This window comes from Salmo trutta, chromosome 5 (assembly GCF_901001165.1).
Source record: "Salmo trutta chromosome 5, fSalTru1.1, whole genome shotgun sequence".
Lineage (NCBI taxonomy): Eukaryota > Metazoa > Chordata > Actinopteri > Salmoniformes > Salmonidae > Salmo > Salmo trutta.
The window spans coordinates 20,213,793-20,234,098 of record NC_042961.1 but is presented as its reverse complement, the minus strand read 5'-3'; the positions used below and the strand labels follow the sequence as shown (position 1 = coordinate 20,234,098).

The following is a 20,306-nucleotide window of genomic DNA, read 5'->3' as shown; positions in this document are numbered from 1 at the left end:
ACCGGTCGTTTCACTGAGCAGCCATTACGAACACAAGCTGTTAAACAGTGATCACTAAGGTCATTACAGAAAATACTACACTGCTCAAAAAAATAAAGGGAACTAAAATAACACATTCTAGATCTGAATGAATGAAATAATCTTATTAAATACTTTTTTCTTTACATAGTTGAATGTGCTGACAACAAAATCACACAAAAATAATCAATGGAGAGCCAATTTATCAACCCATGGAGGTCTGGATTTGGAGTCACACTCAAAATTAAAGTGGAAAACCACACTACAGGCTGATCCAACTTTGATGTAATGTCCTTAAAACAAGTCAAAATGAAGCTCAGTAGTGTGTGTGGCCTCCACGTGCCTGTATGACCTCCCTACAACGCCTGGGCATGCTCCTGATGAGGTGGCGGATGGTCTCCTGAGGGATCTCCTCCCAGACCTGGACTAAAGCATCCGCCAACTCCTGGACAGTCTGTGGTGCAGCGTGGCGTTGGTGGATGGAGCGAGACATGATGTCCCAGATGTGCTCAATTGGATTCAGGTCTGGGGAACGGGCGGGCCAGTTCATAGCATCAATGCCTTCCTCTTGCAGGAACTGCTGACACACTCCAGCCACATGAGGTCTAGCATTGTCTTGCATTAGGAGGAATCCTGGGCCAACCGCACTAGCATATGGTCTCACAAGGGGTCTGAGGATCTCATCTCGGTACCTAATGGCAGTCAGGTTACCTCTGGCGAGCACATGGAGAGCAGTGCGGCCACCCAAAGAAATGCCACCCCACACCATGACTGACCCACCGCCAAACCGGTCATGCTGGAGGATGTTGCAGGCAGCAGAACGTTCTCCACGGCGTCTCCAGACTCTTTCACATGTGCTCAGTGTGAACCTGCTTTCATCTGTGAAGAGCACAGGGCGCCAGTGGCGAATTCGCCAATCTTGGTGTTCTCTGGCAAATGCCAAACGTCCTGCACGGTGTTGGGCTGTAAGCACCACCCCCACATGTGGACGTCTGGCCCTCATACCACCCTCATGGAGTCTGTTTCTGACCGTTTGAGCAGACACATGCACATTTGTGGCCTGCTGGAGGTCATTTTGCAGGGCTCTGGCGGTGCTCCTCCTGCTCCTCCTTGCACAAAGGCGGAGGTAGCGGTTCTGCTGCTGGGTTGTTGCCCTCCTACGGCCTCCTCCACGTCTCCTGATGTACTGGCCTGTCTCCTGGTAGCGCCTCCATGCTCTGGACACTACGCTGACAGACACAGCAAACCTTCTTGCCACAGCTCGTATTGATGTGCCATCCTGGATGAGCTGCACTACCTGAGCCACTTGTGTGGGTTGTAGACTCCGTCTCATGCTACCACTAGAGTGAAAGCACCGCCAGCATTCAAAAGTGACCAAAACATCAGCCAGGAAGCATAGGAACTGAGAAGTGGTCTGTGGTCACCACCTGCAAAACCACTCCTTTATTGGGGGTGTCTTGCAAATTGCCTATAATTTCCACCTGTTGTCTATTCCATTTGCACAACCGCATGTGAAATTTATTGTCAATCAGTGTTGCTTCCTAAGTGGACAGTTTGATTTCACAGAAGTGTGATTGACTTGGAGTTACATTGTGTTGTTTAAGTGTTCCCTTTATTTTTTTGAGCAGTGTATTATTTGTGAGGATAACATCGAGGACAGTAGCCTTTTCTGGGTGTTTGGAGTCATACCTTGTGGGATTGGTAATAATCTGAGAAAGATTTAGGGAGTCCCATTGCTTTAGAACTTGGATTGTCATGCTTTGTTTACATAATTGGCTTTTATTAGCGAGCAAAGGCAACTACAGCAAGCCAAGGTATAACCAACTAAAAGACTGCATTCAGCTGTAAAACTAGCTAGCAAGCTAAATATCCCAAAGTTTTTAGATGACCAGGGCAAAACATTTACACCAAGGCAAACATATTACTCATCACAACAGCAAGGGTGAGCTATCGTACCTTTCTTTCCATTCTCAGCATCTGTGATGGTTTCATCCAGATGACAAGTACTATCAGATCCTTCACTAACGTTAGAGTTGAAGGATTCGTCTACGCGTGGACATTTTAGGTCCGACATCTTTCCCAGCCATTCCAACCATCTTCGCTGGCATTATGGACTTGTTGGGAAGATTTTAGAAAATCGCCGGAGGACTTCATTCAGTTTCTGTAATGACAGCTTCACAGAGAGTAAGATAAGGGACACCAAAATGTCAACAGGTGACTCATGTGGTGGCAAACGGAGGTACAACCAGTTCAAAAATCACTGGAGTCAGTCTTTAATGGCCCTATAGTCCCCTCTATTCAATGTTATTAGTTAGTTCTAGTTATGAATTGCTGAGAATATACAGAATTTGTGATTTTTTCCATTTTTATTGTGACATACACCCCGGATAGGTGCAGTGAAATGTGTTGTTTAACAGGGTCAGCCATAGTAGTATGGCGCCTCTGGGGCAAATTAGGGTTAAGTGCCTTGCTCAAGGGCACATCAACATTTTTTTTCACCTTGTCGGCTCGTGTATTTGAACCAGCGACCTTTCGTTTACTGGCCCAAAGCTCTAACCACTAGGCTACCTGTGTACTGTGCCAACAGTAAAATGGCATTGTCACATGACTAATTATTTGGTAGGTAGTTTAAGTTGTTTTTACAGACTTGCTGGATACTGTTTCTAAGTTGGAAGTAGTTCATGGAAAGAATATACTCTTATATATTTTACCAGGTTATTATTTCCAAACTTAAGGTATGCAAAATGATGGTTTTCCCCTGTGTATTTGAATCCTTACAGCCCCAGACACAATGTTTCTGCATATGTTGTCTTCATTGATAATTTTTATGAGAGGAGATGTCTTGAAGCAGTCCTGCACAGGTGCTGAACTCTTTAGGTTCCCTAACTTGTTGGTTTTGTCTTGAAATACAACCCAGTGTCCTTTTTGAAGCTGGAGCTGTAGAAAAATGTATGAGAAGTGAGCCTCCATTTGGGTGGGTTGGCCTGTCTGTCTCCAGACTCCTGTCAGAGGTCCTCAAAAAAACCTCAGTGCTGTTGTGGTAGGCAGTGTAGAGTAAGGGGGAGACACAGGTATCACCTCACCAATCACAGTCGAGAGAGAGCATGGCTGAGACCAGCAGTCCCCTCAATCAGGGGATAACATGACAAATCTCTGCTTTGATGGATGTTGTCTGCGAGACGCTCATGTTCTGCCAACTGGCCTCAGCACTCGTTCCATACCAGCATTCCTCACTCCTCAAGTCTTCATGTGCAGGAAAACCACATTACCATCAGTCCCTCTCCCTACAGGGAAATCATTTGTCCTGCAAATTGTTTGAAACTGTGATTTGTATCAGGTTTTCAACACCCCAATGTTTTTGATATTGTCTGAAGGCCAAGAATCTCCTCCATGCTCCTTGGGGTTGGTGAAGTTAGTGAGCGGGAACTTTACAAGAACAGTAGCCCATCATTACTTTCTGTACAGTAAGTATGGATTTTATTCATGGTCTCGTACACGGACAACCTTGACTGTAAAAACGTTCCCCTGATTTTTTTTAAAAAATTTTTTATGTTTTCACTATTGTTTTTCTTCTATTTCAGTCCAACTGAAGCTTGGCTAGCTGGCCTAAGTGAGTTATGGTATTGTCAATTAGGAATGATGAAACGGAATCTTTCCACCTGGGGTAGAGCAGAAAGGAGAATTGGTGGGTGGTATGCTATAAGTCTAAATCGTCCATATAGTTGATATGTCCCTTTAAAAAGAGGTGCATTAAGCAACCAATGCGGAAACCATGGACCATCTTTTGAGAATAGGTGGGACTATCAGTTCACAGCTGCTGATTAGGTTTACTGTTAAAGGAGTAGTTCACTATTTTACAACTTGATGTTAGATGGTTCCTCCCCTTGAAAGTAGCCTATGGGCCTGAAGAAACTGTGATCAGTTTCTCCTGGCCCAGTTCAGTTCAGTTTTCTTTAAAGAGCCACTACAAACTACAGCTAAGTTTAGCCACCACCAGCTAAGGATCAATGGAAGTGAGCATGTTATGAATGTGAGCATGTTTCTTTTTTATGGCCAAATCACCTTTTAATAACATCAAACCAAATATGAAGTTGATTTGAATTGCTTTCAGGTGATTTTGACATCATTTTTTGAAACATCACTTCCAAAAAACTGAACCATAGATTGTAGTTTATCTTGGCCCATAGACTACTTTTAGGGTGAGCAACCATTTAACATCAAGTTGTAAAATAGTGAACTACTCCTTTAAAGTAGAACAGTTTTATTAAGCTCAATATTGTCTTCATCAAAATATGTTTAGTGTGTGTCGAGATCGACTAAGGTGACCTTGTACTGCACCCAATCTTTTTAAATTGCATTCTTAAACAATTCCAATTGAATTAATCTAATCCTCACTGTTTTTCTGTGGAGGTAATTGCAATGTTGGAGATGGTTTGGGTAAGAGCTGCACCTTTTGCCAAAGTCAATGGGCCAACTAGGAGCATGTGGAAGAGCTTAACACATAGCTCCCAGTACTTACTGCATGTGTTCCCGTCTCATTTAAATCAGGGGAAAGAAAGCCGCTGAGTTTTATTGATGGAGAAATAAACGCAAAGTTTCTTTTGTCTGTGTTGAGGGTAACCCTGGGATAAGTCTCTCTTGGCCCATCTGTGCCCTGGGTGGCACAGAATCTGGTTGATTGGTGACCTGTAAAATGTCTCTCACAGACAACTAAGATTATTTGGCAAGTGCACATTTACCTCAGTCTGTCCTCCCTCTCCTTCTGAACTCCAATGAAATCAGGGGAGTTGGACTAGTAACCGAAAGGTTGCAAGATCGAATCCCTGAGCTGACAAGGTAAAAATCTGTCTAGGCCGTCATTGAAAATAAGAATTTGTTCTTAACTGACTTTGTTCTTAACTAACTTAAATAAAGATAAAAAAATAAACTAACTATCAACAAGACACTAGAGGATAAAATACAGGTTGTCCATTCTGAATGGAGATAGACTCTCCAATGTGTGGCTCTTGCACTGCTCATGTAAATGTGTGGAAATTATAAAAAGTAGTCCTTGTGCATAGTTCTATTATTTGTTTAACTTTGCAATCGTTGGTTTTTGTTTGACATACAGTGCATTCGGAAAGTATTCAGACCACTTGACTTTTTCCACTTTGCTATGTTACAGCCTTATTCTAAAATGGATTAAATGTTTTTTCCCCCCTCATCAATCTACAAACAATACCCCATAATGACAAAGCAAAAACAGGTTTAGACATTTTTGCAAATGTATAAATTAAAAAAAACTGGAAATATCACATTAACGTAAGTATTCAGACCCTTTACTCAGTACTTTGTTGAAGCACCTTTCGCAGTAATTACGGCCTTGAGTCTTCTTGGGTATGACGCTAAAAGCTTGGCACACCTGTGTTTGGGGAGTTTCTCCCATTCTTCTCTGCAGTTCCTCTCAAGCTCTGTCAGGTTGGATGGGGAGCGTCACTGCACAGCTATTTTCAGGTCTCTCTAGGTCTGTTGCGTCAACCGTATTACCGACACACCGGCGGTCACGAGTCATGAAGGCAGTCAAATTCCACGTGACCGTTTAGTCACGGTAATTAGGCTTCTCCAAGCTCTGATGCTGCTGCTGGTCATTAGTAGCCTACCAAACTTGCTAACTGCCTGGTACTCAGCACTCTATTGTCCCCTTCCCCAGTTCTGTGGCTCGACACAATCCTGTCTCGGAGTTCTACGGACAATTCCTTCCACCTCATGACTGGGTTTTTGCTCTGACATGCCCTGTCAACTGTGGGACCTTATATAGACAGGTGTGCCTTTCCAAATGATGTCCAATCAATTGAATTTACCACAGGTGGACTCCAATCAAGTTGTAGAAACATCTCAAGGATTATCAATGTAAACAGGATGCACAAGAGCTCAATTTCGAGTCTCATAGCAAAAGGTCTGATTACTTATGTAAATAAGGTATTTCTGTTAATAAAAAAAAAATCTAAATTTGCTAACATTTCTAAAAACCTGTTTTCGCTTTGTCATTATGGGCTATTGTGTATAGACGTGGGAAAAAATATTTAATCCATTTTAGAATAAGGCTGTCACTTAACAAAATGTGGAAAAAGTCAAGGGTCTGAATACTTTGAGTCTGTCAGTCAGTGGTAAAAAAAAAATGGGTGGGTCAATTTTGATCGCCGGTTGTGTCGAAAAAGTCATGCTCCCTATACTTTTAATGTGAGTAAACTGTTGTGCAAATAAAAAGTGGGTAAACTGTGTTTACTTGCGTTTACCCTCCCACTACACCACGGGTGCCGTTTGAGGGTTGGTGTGGCAATGTTCCCTCTATAAAAGGGGAGCATTACTGTCACCTTTTAGTCTGCTCTCCAAGCAGGGCTTTGATGTGACCCGGGGGGCTGGAATATGTTTCTCCTTTGTTCAAACACTGTACATCAGACAGGCATTTGAGCATGGCAAACGCTGCAGATTAGATCGCCGTTTGGAAAGAGAGACAGAAGAGAAAGACAACTGAGGACTGTTGTGAAATAGTCTCTCTCAATTCAATTTAGTTTTGCTCCTACGTAAAACCAACCTTATCCTAGCTAATCCACATAGACACAGTAGCAAGCATACCACATAATGTGTGTGTATATATAGGACTACTATTATGTTATAAAGGGAGGTATGTACTGTATGAGCATAAAAGTGTTTGATTTTCTGCCCCCAAGGGGCCATAAAGGAATGTCAGCTACTGGAATTACAGCCAATCAAACGCCATCACATAGAAACCCATAAACAGTGAATAACAGAACAAAATCAAATCAAAGTTTATTGGTCACATACACAAACTTGCAGGTGCAGCGAAATTCTTGCGTTTCTAGCTCCAACAGTGCAGTAATACCTAGCAATAAAAAAAACAATTCACACATAATCCATAAAAATAAAAAGCTATATAGGATGATCTATGACTAGAATACAATATGTACAGTACCAATCAAAAGTTTGGACACACCTACTCATTCCAGGGTTTTTCTTTATTCTTACTATTTTCTACATTGTAGAATAATAGTGAAGACATCAAAACACATATGGAATCATGTAGTAACCAAAAAAGTGTTCAACAAATCAAAATATAGTTTATGTTTGAGATTCTTCAAAGTAGCCACCCTTTGCCTTCATGACAGCTTTGCACACTCTTGGCATCCTCTATATCTCAAATATAAAATATATGTAGATTTTTTGATTACTACATGATTCCATAAGCGTTATTTCATCATTTTGATGTCTTCACTATTATTCTACAATGTAGAAAATAGTACAAATAAAGAAAAACCCTGGAATGAGTCGGTTTGTTCAAACTTTTGACTGGTAGTGTACATGTAAAGTGCTTGAAACGGTATGTAAACATTATTAAAGTGACCAGTGTTCAATGACTCTATGTACATAGGGCAGCAGTCTCTAAGGTGCAGGGTAGAGTACCGGGTGGTAGCCAGCTAAAACAGTGAGTAAGGTTCAGGGCAGGGTACTGGGCGGAGGCCGGCTAGTGACGACTGTTTAACAGTCTGATGGCCTGGAGTTAGAAGCTGTTTCTCAGTATCTTGGTCCCAACTTTGATGCACCTGTACTATCTCCATGAATGGGTGGTGGTGGGGGATAAAAGCAGGCACATGAGAAGCTGTGCCAAGTGTCAGTGCCTCTGTGTTCAGCCCTTGATGCCCCAACCCCCCCGCCACCACACTCTGCCCCTTAGGCTAAAACAAGATGGAATCCGCTCAGATTCCTTGAAGTTCCAGTGTTTGATAGTGTGTGTGTGAGTGAGAGGGAGGAGTCAACTGGAGACAGACTCACATGAGATGAGATGATCACATCGGGGTTAACCGTAAAGTTCAAGCCCACAGCCGTGGGTGGCCTGGAGAGACAACTTCTCTGTCTGTTCTGTCTGTCTGTTCTGTCTGTCCGGTCTGGTCTGGTCTGGTCTGGTCTGGTCTTGTCTTGTCTGTTGCTAGGACTTGAATGTGGGACAGGAGGGCATCATACAAGTCTGTCACGGGTGTGTTTATTTTATGTTAGATGTGAATACAATACTATTGCAGTAGCTTGAAGAAGGCTTCTAGCTAGCTGTTGTTGAAATGAAATGTAAATTAAAAACATAGCTTTTTATGGGAACAGGGACTTGACTGCGCCTCTGCTAATGATAAGCTATTTCTTGGCCAGCACATTGTCTCCTGTAGGCATATGAAGATTGTTCAGACCTCTGATAAGTCTGAACGTCTCCAATGTTTTGTCTCTTTATCCTCCCCCTTTATTTCCTGTTAGTAACACCGCCTATGCTGTTGTGCTCTTTTCTCTCCTGACAAAAAGAATAGTATTTTTGTCCTTTGACCTCTGTTTCCATGACCAAGACGTGTCTGAGTGGTTTTAGTGCGGCGGCTGACAATTTGATACGGTTATGCTGTAAAGGACAAACAACTTTACTACTGCTGTCTCTGGCGATATCGCTCAGCACCAGATGATCAGATTTCTCTTCGTCTCGTGTAAACCAGTCACATTTCATTTGAACCGAGGGACGTTATACAGAGTGGTTAGGAGTAGAGAGGCTTTGCGCGGCTGTGTTTTGGATTGTTTGGTCCTACTTCAATCCTATGTTATCCTCCCCCTCGTCGTCTTGCCCACTCACCCCCCACTCTGCTCTCCATACTCCCCTGTTGTTTTTTCACTCTGTGTGTCATGTTTGACTGGGCCTTGTCAGAGGGTCTACAGGGCGGTCTCGTTGTTTTGGACCAGCTCCCACCCCCCTCCTCTCTCCCCTCCCTCCCACAGTGTTGAGGATGTGTCTGGGTTTCCTCACCCGTCTCACCAGGAGAGATTAGGTTCATCCTCTGGGCTTCTGGGAAGTGCTTTTGTCTCATGTCCCTCGGAGTGGGAGGATATGAGATGACTGCCGACGTGATCTAAGCCCCCCCCCCCCATCATCTTCTCCTAGGAGGTGTGGGCCTTGGGAGTGATCGTGAATGTCAAAGCGTTGATACAGTCATCAAGTGTAGCTCTCTGCAGAATATTTATTTCACCCTTTGCTTTTGTTTCTGTTGCAGATTTAACCCTATGATTGTATGGCACACGTTTCAGAACTCGCTAGGTAGATGAAATTGTTCTTTACCGTGTTTTACTTTTTTTTCTCCCTTCCAGAAGCCGACCTGGTAGCCAGCAGTTTGTCCTGAAGCCCAAGTACTACAACACACACACCACACACTCCCAGACGCACGTCCAACACCAGCCTGACAGACCCATTCCCCTGACGGGGGAACACTACCCCATCCATGGTGAGTAGCGCACCGCCTTCATCCTGTTACTGTGTTAACTCCTCCTAAGCTCCGTAGGAACACCTTCCTCCCTTTAGGAAGGTTCGCTACTGGTCTGACAGTTGGCTTTATTAAGACTCTACCCACAGATATTAACATCATACGAAATGAAAGCCTTTGACTTAATGTTCTTAACTGACTTGCCTAGTTAAATAAAGGTTCAATTTACAAAAAATGTGTCAAGAGAAGTTGGAAAACAGTCATCTCAACTCATAGGGAAGAACTACGTTGTCCCAAACCTCTGCTGTCAAATCAGCTTGTGTTTACTGAGTGATGATTTTGTGAGTCTGAGGCCTTTCCGGCACTTTGCCAGCCATTGATTCTGTGGTGGTAAGCAAAGTCCTCAAACACATTAAAGATGTTGTTTCACAAATGAATTAGATTTTTTTCATACAAGTGTCAACGGCTTGGTATTAAGATTTCTGAGCTCCCCCAGGCACGACATTTCTCCCAGGCACGACATTTCTCCCAGGCACGGCTTTTCTCCCAGGCACGACATTTCTCCCAGGCACGACATTTCTCCCAGGCACGGCTTTTCTCCCCAGGCACGACATTTCTCCCCAGGCACGGCATTTCTCCCAGGCACGGCATTTCTCCCCAGGCACGGCTTTTCTCCCAGGCACGGCATTTCTCCCAGGCACGGCATTTCTCCCAGGCACGACATTTCTCCCCAGGCACGACATTTCTCCCCAGGCACGGCATTTCTCCCCGGCACGACATTTCTCCCAGGCACGACTTTTCTCCCAGGCACGGCATTTCTCCCAGGCACGACTTTTCTCCCAGGCACGGCATTTCTCCCCGGCACGACATTTCTCCCAGGCACGACTTTTCTCCCAGGCACGGCATTTCTCCCAGGCACGACTTTTCTCCCAGGCACGGCATTTCTCCCCAGGCACGGCATTTCTCCCAGGCACGACATTTCTCCCAGGCACGACTTTTCTCCCAGGCACGGCATTTCTCCCAGGCACGACTTTTCTCCCAGGCACGGCATTTCTCCCAGGCACGGCATTTCTCCCAGGCACGGCATTTCTCCCAGGAACGGCTTTTCTCCCAGGCACGGCATTTCTCCCAGGCACGGCATTTCTCCCAGGCACGACTTTTCTCCCAGGCACGACTTTTCTCCCAGGCACGACTTTTCTCCCAGGCACGGCATTTCTCCCAGGCACGGCATTTCTCCCCAGGCACGGCATTTCTCCCAGGCACGGCATTTCTCCCAGGCACGGCATTTCTCCCAGGCACGGCATTTCTCCCAGGCACGGCATTTCTCCCAGGCACGGCATTTCTCCCCAGGCACGGCATTTCTCCCAGGCACGGCATTTCTCCCAGGCACGGCATTTCTCCCAGGCATGGCTTTGCTGGCACGAGGCAGACTGGGGACGACTGAACCCGGGGTTTGGAAAGTTCTGTGACAGGGTGACAGTCTCTCTCTACTTTCTCTACTCACTGAGTGAACCGCACGACATCAGCTAGTGTCAGCGGATCCAGCTGAGCCAATTACACTGGTCTGTTTGTTATTTCAGGGCTGGTGATTGATCGGGTCGACCATTAATCACTGCCAAATGGACACAGTAGCAGCTCTTTAGTTAGGTCAGCCTGTCATTATTTTTGCATGGGGTTTGGGCTTCGCCCACTTCTCACGTTACGGGAGCCAATGCGATTTCAGCACTGTGCAGTGGCCTGCTCTCCCCCTGTGGAATGGGCTCCTTATGTACCCTGTGTCAAGAGTCATATAACAACACACACACAGCCTAATTGGGTCACTGATGTTATCCCAATCACTGAGTGGAAGGTGCATTCAACTTTATATGCTCTTTATTGTCCCCCACAATGAAAATGGAAGGGAGGACTTCCGATATCTCAGACACCAATGGCCTGATTTTTGACGAATGCGTCTTGCCATAGAGAACCGCCATTTACAAAATTGTCCCAAGGGGGGCGCTATAGTAATCACTTGAAATTCCAAACTTTGAACAAGCACATCTCCTGTCCCATTTTGAGCTTGAATTGTTGTCACTAATTGGGCCGAGGGCGGGGCGCTGCAGATTGGTTGAAGCCAGATTGGTTATGGTAATTGGAGATTTAGCTTATGGCGAGGAAGAGAACATAAAATGTTTATGTTAGACCTTAGATGGGTTCTCGACATGAACATCTGTCACATTGTCAACTGCCTCTAGTCAGATAAGTCACTGAATGTTAAATAGAGGATCTTACTCAATGGATAAAAGGCAGCAATCGTTCCTTATGGGTATACACAGTACACACACACACACACATCTGCTGTAATGCTGTACGGGTATGGGGAATGCAGAGCTTGAAGTTGGGCAGCAATTGGATTTTTCAAATTGCAGCCACAGCGGTAATGGCATAAAGAGTTAAGCATTGCCTGCTGCTCGGCGCTGTCTAAAATGAATTATTAGCCTCATTTTCAGAGGGCAATTTCAGATAAAGGCAGGGAGTGGGTGAGAAAATGAAATGACAGAGCAAGACGATAGACTGTCACACAACGGAGAACCCCTCAATTGCTGAAACAACAAGTGCCACAGATGTGAGAGGCCATCTCCAGTGTGCTGAGCTGTTGAATAGCTGTTATCTGCTCCTCTTAATGCTCCCCCACTGAATAGCCTCGCGGCCCTCGCCGTAGAAGATGCATTATCTTCCATTTAACACTTTACAATGGGGCCGAACAGTTAAATCATTTTGAAAGTGAGACCCATGAATAGTGCATGACATGATGACTACCCTTCTCATGGTATGTATTTAAAGTGCCCAGTGAAAATCTCACTTTTCAAAGTTAATATTCTGTTAACTCATACCCAAATAATGCTGTTGACACATCCTATTCTCGTACCCTTCAAAACCCGCACCATAAAATTGTATATATCATTTTTTTTTTTTTTTTAAATAAAATGCTTAGTGTTTCCTCAAAGAAAATTATGCCATCTCCCTGAGGAGGATGAGTTGGCCAATCAGTGGTCTAGAGGAGGATGAACTGGTCAATCAGTGGTCTACTTGCATGAATATTTTTAATGACCGGTAAAGGCCCACACCATTCTGTTGTTGTCCCCCACAATGAAAGTGGAAGGGAGGACTACCGATATCTCAGACACCAATGGCCTGATTTTTGACGAAATGTGGGTGAATAATGCGTCTTGCCATAGAGAACCGCCATTTACAAAATTGTCCCAAGGGGGGCACTATAGTAATCACTTGAAATTCCAAACTTTGAACAAGCACATCTCCTGTCCCATTTTGAGTTTGAATTGTTGTCACTAATTGGGCCAAGGGCGGGGTGCTGCAAATTGGTTGAAGCCAGATTGGTTATGGTAATTGGAGATTTAGCTTATGGCGAGGAAGAGAACATAAAATGTTATTGTTTCCTCAAAGAAAATTATGCCATCTCCCTAAGGAGGATGAGTTGGCCAATCAGGGGTCTAGAGGAGGATGAACTGGCCAATCAGTGGTCTACTTGCATGAATATTTTTAATGACCGGTTAAGGCCCACACCATTCTGTTGTTGGGGTATGCCCACACCATTCTGTTGTTGGGGTATGCCCACACCATTCTGTTGTTGGGGTATGCCCACACCATTCTGTTGTTGGGGTATGCCCACACCATTCTGTTGTTGGGGTATGCCCACACCATTCTGTTGTTGGGGTATGCCCACACCATTCTGTCGTTGGGGTATGCCCACACCATTCTGTCGTTGGGGTATGCCCACACCATTCTGCTGTTGGGGTATGCCCACACCATTCTGCTGTTGGGGTATGCCCACACCATTCTGCTGTTGGCGTATGCCCACACCATTCTGTTGTTGGGGTATGCACACACCATTCCAACACAAAAAGCTGCTTTTTAGCATACTTAATGAACATTTTTTGGAAGGAAAACTATTTCACTCATATTGTAAGTAGTTATAGGTCCTATTTCATGTAAACACTGGGCAGTTATTTTAATGTTATGCATCTGATATGAAGGTATACTCTACTGTGTTGGCAGAAGATATAAATATTTTAACCTCCTTTTAGACTTCCCAGTGGGCGTCTGCTTGGGTAAATAAGGGTAGATGAACTTGCTGACCTGAAAGTGAAAGGCTCCATGTCTGTCTGAGCAGACAGTCTCTGTTCTATTAATGGAGAAGTCTGTAGACACAACAGACTCTGTGGGTCTCTGTGAGTCTGTCTGCGTTTTCCTCCCACTCCCCTCTGGGGCCCTGTGGCCGCAGTCCTCAGGCAGCCCCAGCCTGGCCACACAGCTACAAATATCCCCAGTCCACTTTGATATAACTCCAGTGTGGGACCACCAGCGATATGGCCCGACATCAGAGAGATGGAGAGGAGGGAGGGAAGACCGAAAGAGAGAAGGGACGAAAGGGAAGATGTACTCCTTTTTATCACCTCTGCTGTATCTGAACAAGGGCACAATAGAACTCCATCCCATCCCCTTCTGTCTTCTGCCCATTAAAAAACAGAGTCAAGGCACAAAAAGCTTTTCTCCATATTGCGAAACGCTTACCCATAGATACCCATGTCACAGTGAATGGCCTCTCAGGCCTTCGGCTCCAAATTACTAGGGACGTCACTGTTGGTTTTAGCCCAGTGTGCGGTGGTGTCGGTGTGCTGCCTGCCTGCTTGAGTAGCAGACAGGGGAGAATGTTTGTGCTCCTAAATCGCCCGCAGCCTTCCTGTCAGCCCTGTCCCACGCGACAGACAGCCTGTCAGCAGCTAGCTATGGTGCCGTGTCTGGGAAAGCCATTCTTCCCGCCCGTCCCTCAGCTCTACCACACAGACAGACAAACTAGGTTCCCACTCTGTGCTGTATAACGTCGCGCTGGAAGGCTACACTTGGCCTCTGAGACTGCTGTCTCCCCCCCCCATACGGGGACACATTGGACTCCTAGAGGTCCACCAGGGAGTCTCAAAAGAAGACCCTCGTTTCCCTTGCGGACTCACTCTCTCCATACCCCCCTCCCCATCCCTCCAGTCTACCCCCCTGTGTCCCCGTGTGTTCCCCGCTGAATGATGTCTGTGTTCTCTCTAAGGCGCCCCTCCAGCATCTCTCTCCATATGCTCCACAGAGCTGGGGGTGTCTGCCGTGCCGTGCGAAGGGCCCGCTTGCACACATTTGGAGGCAGAGTAGGGAGGGAGGGCTGCTGGGGGTTTGAAGGCAGACATGTTTCATCACTGCTGTGACCAGGGACTCTGTGCTCCGAGCCATGTGAGAGTGGTTAAGGCTTGTGTTGAACATGGTGCAGGGGAAGAGCTGTCAGACAGCAGGCACAGAGCCCTCTATAGATCTCTATGTGCTGGGGAATGTGATGTGTTTCCAAGGCCTCTCCTGTCCATACATCTCCATACCCCCTGACAGTGGTGATACCCAGGCCTTTTCACTGAATGAAAGTGCTTGTGGTGGTAGCATAAGCACCCAGAATCCCCAGAGCATAAAGAGCCACAAACTACTGGGAGGTAATGGCCGAATGATGCTCAGCCCCCAGGGAGAAGCCAGACCGCTTGAGATGAGATGAGGTGATGGATTGAAACCGCCATAATACGGGCGAATGCCAGAGTGCAGAGAGACTGAACGGAGTGAGAGGTGATGTCTGAAAAGTGACACAGCACTGGCTGAACTCTGGGTAGTCTGGCGCGATGGATGGTGCAGTATAGCAGACACAGAAAGCCCTGGTTGTGACATGGGGGATTATACAGCAGGTAAAGAATGCAGGACCTTTCAGCAGGCAGCAGCAGTTTGATAGAGAGGTTGATGGTTTGTGTGTGGATCTCTACCAGGAGCCAGAGGCTGAGCCTGATATGTTTACAGGGTCTTAAAGGAGCAGAGCAGGTTGTTAAATGCCCCCCCCCCATGCCAGACTCTGTCAGAGCAATGCTCATTCCTACATGGAAATGACTGGCAAAATAGACTTTCTAAACTCTTTTAAATACTATGTCTACTATGTATATGGTACAATTGGCCCACATTTAAAACCAGCTGTCTATTAGTCTTTGGCTTTTGACTACATCATATTAGTTCCATTTTTAGAACGACCTATTTTTTTCTTCACCTTATAGCAAATATGAAGGCAGCCCAAAGCCTCTAATTCAGTGGTTTTGAGTGCTCTCTGGTTTAGAGAAAAAGCCCTCTCTCCCTTTGGCAATGCTCCCTGCATCTCTGCTCTGCCTGGTGTGAACAGCTGACAGCCGTAGACGAAACGTTGAGCTCAGGAGTCTGGGGTTTGGGGGAAGTTTGGAACGGTGGGGGTGGGGGGCTAAAGAGAAGACGTAGAGAGACGTTGGTGCAGGGAAAAGTAAGAAGTGAAAGGGAGAAAACAGGAAGAGAAGCTGTGGAACTTTCTATAGAGACTTGTGTCACTGGATGCAGAAAAGTAGAAAGGGTCAAGTTGGAGGAGGATAGTCTGGGAAGGGATGCGGTACACCCAGGACAGGATGTTTGTGGTCAATACTCTTCTCTCTGTCTCACTAGTCTCCCACTCTCTTTCTCTATGCCTGTCTGTCTCTGTGCCTGTCTGTCTGTTTCATATGAGGGCTGGGTTAGGTGTTGAGGGAGGGGAGAGGATAGGGGGAGGATAGGCAAATGGGCGGGCGAACAGGCGGTTAGACTCGTTTTCTCTCAGTAACGTGGGCAGGCGTGACTGCATCCTAAAGTGCAGAGAGAGAAAGTGAGAGAGGGGATCTCAGGAGGACACACAGCAAAGCATTTTGGGAGGGCTTTCTTTCAAACAGAGGTGCCAAAGTCCTTGAAAATGTGCTAGGTGGGAGACAGAAGAGAAAGGGAGGGAGAAAGTGAGAGAGAAAGGGCATAAGCAGAAAAGCCAGGGCCGACTAGGCTGCCATGCCCACTCTATCCGCCTTGGAATAAAGCATGGCATCTGCCAATACCCACCTCTCAGGGAACTTGACTTTTGATGAAGAATTGGAGTGCATCCCAGAGTTTTGTTTGCTGAGCTCTCTCCCTCCGTTTTTTCTCTTCCCCTCCTCATGTTTCAGAGACGCCACCGGATATAGGAGCAGTTGGAGAGAGAGAGAGGGAATGAAAGAGAGAGGGGAAAAGAGAGACAACCGTAGTATATGTGAATAGAGAACAACAGTCGTTTCAGTTCCTGCTTTGACTGAAACTATTTGTCGGTGATCGTTCGTGACAGGCACACGAGGTGAACCTAACGAACCAATGGATACGAGACTGACGAGACTCTCCTTTCTCTCCCTCTTCTTTCTGCTGGTGTGCTGTGCGTCCCGGCTGGCAGCGGGGAACCACACGGGCCGGATCAAGGTGGTCTTCACACCCACCATCTGCAAGGTGACCTGCACGGGGGGCCGGTGCCAGAACAACTGTGAGCTGGGCAACACCACCACCATCGTCAGCGAGAACGGCCATGCCGCGGACACCCTCACCGCCCCCAACTTCAGAGTAGGTGAGTGATCTCCGGTTCTCCTTATCACCCCTCAAAGTCTGTTTCCGTCCTGTGCTCATCCGGTGTGGTTGCTGCCTTGTGTCTGGTGCATGATGGGATAGAAGGCATCTGAATTTCGGGTGGTTATTATGCTGTGTGTATTTAGGGAAATACAATGGGTTCTGTCATGTACGTTCTGTGTCTCACACTGTCTGCATTCTGGATGATTCCTGTTTACATTACTGCGTTTTCCTGCATAACAGTATAGTATCTGACACACATCATCTATAACATGTCCAAATGGCCGTTCAATACAGGAGCACAATAGGTGGGTGTTGCACAGACCCTGGAAAAGTCTAGCGCGTGAACCTGCCTCAGTCCTTATAAGGAGCTCACCGCTGTCTGCTGTGTCCTGTTCTTGACACAGACATGTGGGAAGACCCAAAGTAGATGAATTCCTGTCTGACTCAGCAGCAGGCACAGCTACGAGAGGTCTCGCTCTGGTTCTGCGACGCACGGTCAATGCGTCCATCCCTGTAGAGTCAGCATTCATGATGCACATTGGACAGTTTGACATTGTTGATTGGGCCATAGTAAAAACCGAATTATGACTCTTCACTCTGTATTGTGTTACTAATTTTGTGGTTGAAGGTACTTATTTTAATCATCACTAAGTACCTGTATTTGGTGAAGTGAATGCACATTTTGCGGTATAGATTAGCGAATGTAGTGGTCTTTTCCTGCTCTTTTGTGAAGATCTGCAGCCTCGGGCACTGGTCTGTCTGTGTGACTGTCTCTTTAAATGAGCACACCTGGAGTAGTGTCAGTCTAATGTACCTGTCGAGACCTGCAGTCTGTCCCAGGCCCGCTCTTCCCTCCCCGCTGAGAGCCAAGAGGGCTATGAAGTAGCACACGTCCTGAGCTTAGAAAGGGGAGAGATGAGTTTTATTTGCGGTGTGCAGGCCGTCTCCAGCAGCAGAAATAGAATAAATCCCATGTTTGTTTATCATAACTGAGTGTTGAAGGAGGAGGGGGGAGAGGGTTGTTTCATTATAAGAAAAGGGGGGGATGTGTCCCTGCTTGCAACAGGGTGTTGGCCAAATAACACGCTTACCAAGCCCATAACAAGCTTTAGTTGTTTTGTGATTTGGGACCCTTTTATCCAGGGTGAGGTGCAGCTGTAGTTTTTACCCACTTAACACGGTACCAAATGCAACTCTGCTGTTTTTCTTTACAGTCCTGTGGAAAGAGGTTTATTCATCGTGGTGGATTGTACTGCACTGTTATTACCACATTTTGTGCAATTAAACACAATGCATCTATTCAGAATATGAATGGGAACAATTTGATGAGGTTGTGGGGGGGATTGGGGACAACAAAGGTATTGAGGTGAGGGAGGAAAAACCCGCTGGTGATTTAAGCATCCGTCTGATTTCACATTTTTCTCCGCATTTCTTCTGGGCAGCTGTCCTACCTAGTCAGTGCTCAGGTCTGTAGGGCTGGTGGTTTTGGGCTGCCACATTACCCTCGGCCGCCGATGGAGACAGCCCCTCCTCTCCTGCAGTCCAACTCTGCTCGACATGCACCTGGAAAGAGAGCTTGACCCAGCTGCACAGTTTACTACAGTACAGTCCGCTCTCTGGCGGTTTATATAACACTCTCATTTGGTTTCCATATCAGCTCCTTGCTGATAAGGGAATTAAGTTTCTCCCTCGCTTCCTCTCTCTCTCTCTATATCTCGATCTCCTACTCTTTTCGACCCCTCCTCTGTGTCTCTCTACTGTCACGGTATTCTATGGGGGATAAGGAACCCTTTTAGTGTAGTTTTTCCATACCTCAGTGGTCTGTATCGGACCCATACTTTTTGGTGTATTGGGTCCTAGATGTGTGCAGTGCCTGTTTTAGTATTGTGAGCCTCCTGGATCAGCCCAGGCTTCCTTATTGAAGATGGCCATGGCTGTCAGTTCATTTTGTGTGTCACCTGCGCTGTAGTCGATATCACCACGTTTCGGGACAGATTAAACTAAAAGTCAAGATGGAGGGAAGTATTTTCAACATTCTTCTATCTGTTCTCTTCATACAGCACTTCTACAATTATGTTCCACTTTGGGAACGAGGTAAAGAAAGAAGCTGACTGATTTTCTCGGCTCTCGGGCCAATTCCATGAATTTCCTAATTCCTCGGGTAACCTGTTCGGTTTTTACAGAGGTGATGAGGGCTGTTGACTTTGGTTGGAGGTAGTTGTCTGGAGGCCTATGTGTCTGGGGTCCTGTATGAGACTTGATTAATGAGCATTACACAGTAATAGTGCGTTTAGGCTTTCACTGGGCCAAAGGAGTGTAATCAGGTGTTTGGTCAGTGGCTAATTGAAAGCATGTGGCTCCCGGGGAAGGAAAAAAGTCTGCAGCCATCTCTCTCTCTCTCTCTCTCTCTCTCTCTCTCTCTCTGTCTCTCTCTCTCTCTCTCTCTCTGTCTGCCCTGTAAAGGAGAGTGCCAGGTATTTAACCGAAACACTTTCACATGAGTTTTATAAGCTCCCTTCACTCCCACATGCGCACGTTGTGGCTGGGTGATCGTCTGGTGGACAATATAACCTGTAGCTATAGAGGAAAGGGAGAGTTCAGAGGTTGCCAGTGGTGGAGCATGCTGGGGAGTTTATGATCTGTGCAGCGCCAGTCTGATATGGAGCTGGAGATGGCTGGAGTCGACTAATCCTCTTGAAGCTGTCATTTCCTCCTTTCATTCGTTTATAATCGCCGCACTGTCATTTTTTTCCCTCCCTCCACGTTTTTTCTTCTTCGTAGATTTTTTTTTTTTGTCGTCACCTACCTGGCAGTCAGGAAAGCGTGGCACTGTATTTACAGTCTCAGTGGACAGGCTGCCTGCGGTGGAGGGGGGGAAAGCGATGGGGGCTCCTCCGGCTGCCAGAGCCTGTGCCCGCAGTAAACACCAGGCGCTAGCCTATCGTGAGTCTAGGGTTGCCTCGTCTGGGCCAACCTGCCTTACTGCTCTAACCACTAAGTGGGATTTTTCTGTGATGTGCCAGACACCGTGTCTTAAAATGTCATTAGGCCCCCAGGGGACTTGCGCTATGCTGCTGCTGACCCAGCCTCATCAAATCACACTGCCTAGGTCCGTGGAGGGAGCACAGCAGCCTGCCTTAATGAACAACCTCCAGGGCTCCGGTCCTCACTCTCTTTCACTCTCTCACGCTCCACTCCTCAGTGGATGAGGAGGAAATTAGTCAGTGTGTATGTGCTTGTTTCTGTTTGTGCATGGGTGTTCACTGTATCTGTGTGTGTGTGTGTTTCCACTGTCCACCAGGTGAAATTAAACCATTTTATTCTGTGTGGTAGTCAGAGGAAACATCTGGAGCGCGTAAGACTGTGGCTGATTTTGGGACTGAGGTACAGTCGGTCACTCTTTCTGACTCAGCTGATTAAATGCAGGTTAGCGTTTTTTTGTCATGAATCTTGTTCTGGAGGCAGCTCTGCGGTGTTCACGCGCTGGCGCTGTCACAAAGTCATACAATCTGATTTTAAACC

General features: G+C 46.3%; 1 protein-coding gene across 7 annotated transcripts in view; it reads left to right on the top strand.

Moving 5' to 3' along the window:
* Window positions 1–20,306, top strand: part of LOC115193820 (latent-transforming growth factor beta-binding protein 1) — a 124,584-nt gene that overhangs the window by 22,157 nt on the left and 82,121 nt on the right. For all 7 annotated transcript variants that reach the window (XM_029752869.1, XM_029752872.1, XM_029752870.1 and 4 more), the window contains exons 4-5: window positions 9,187–9,320; window positions 16,615–16,782. In XM_029752869.1, the coding sequence (XP_029608729.1) occupies window positions 9,187–9,320; window positions 16,615–16,782 (302 nt within the window). The remainder of the gene's footprint in view (window positions 1–9,186; window positions 9,321–16,614; window positions 16,783–20,306) is intronic.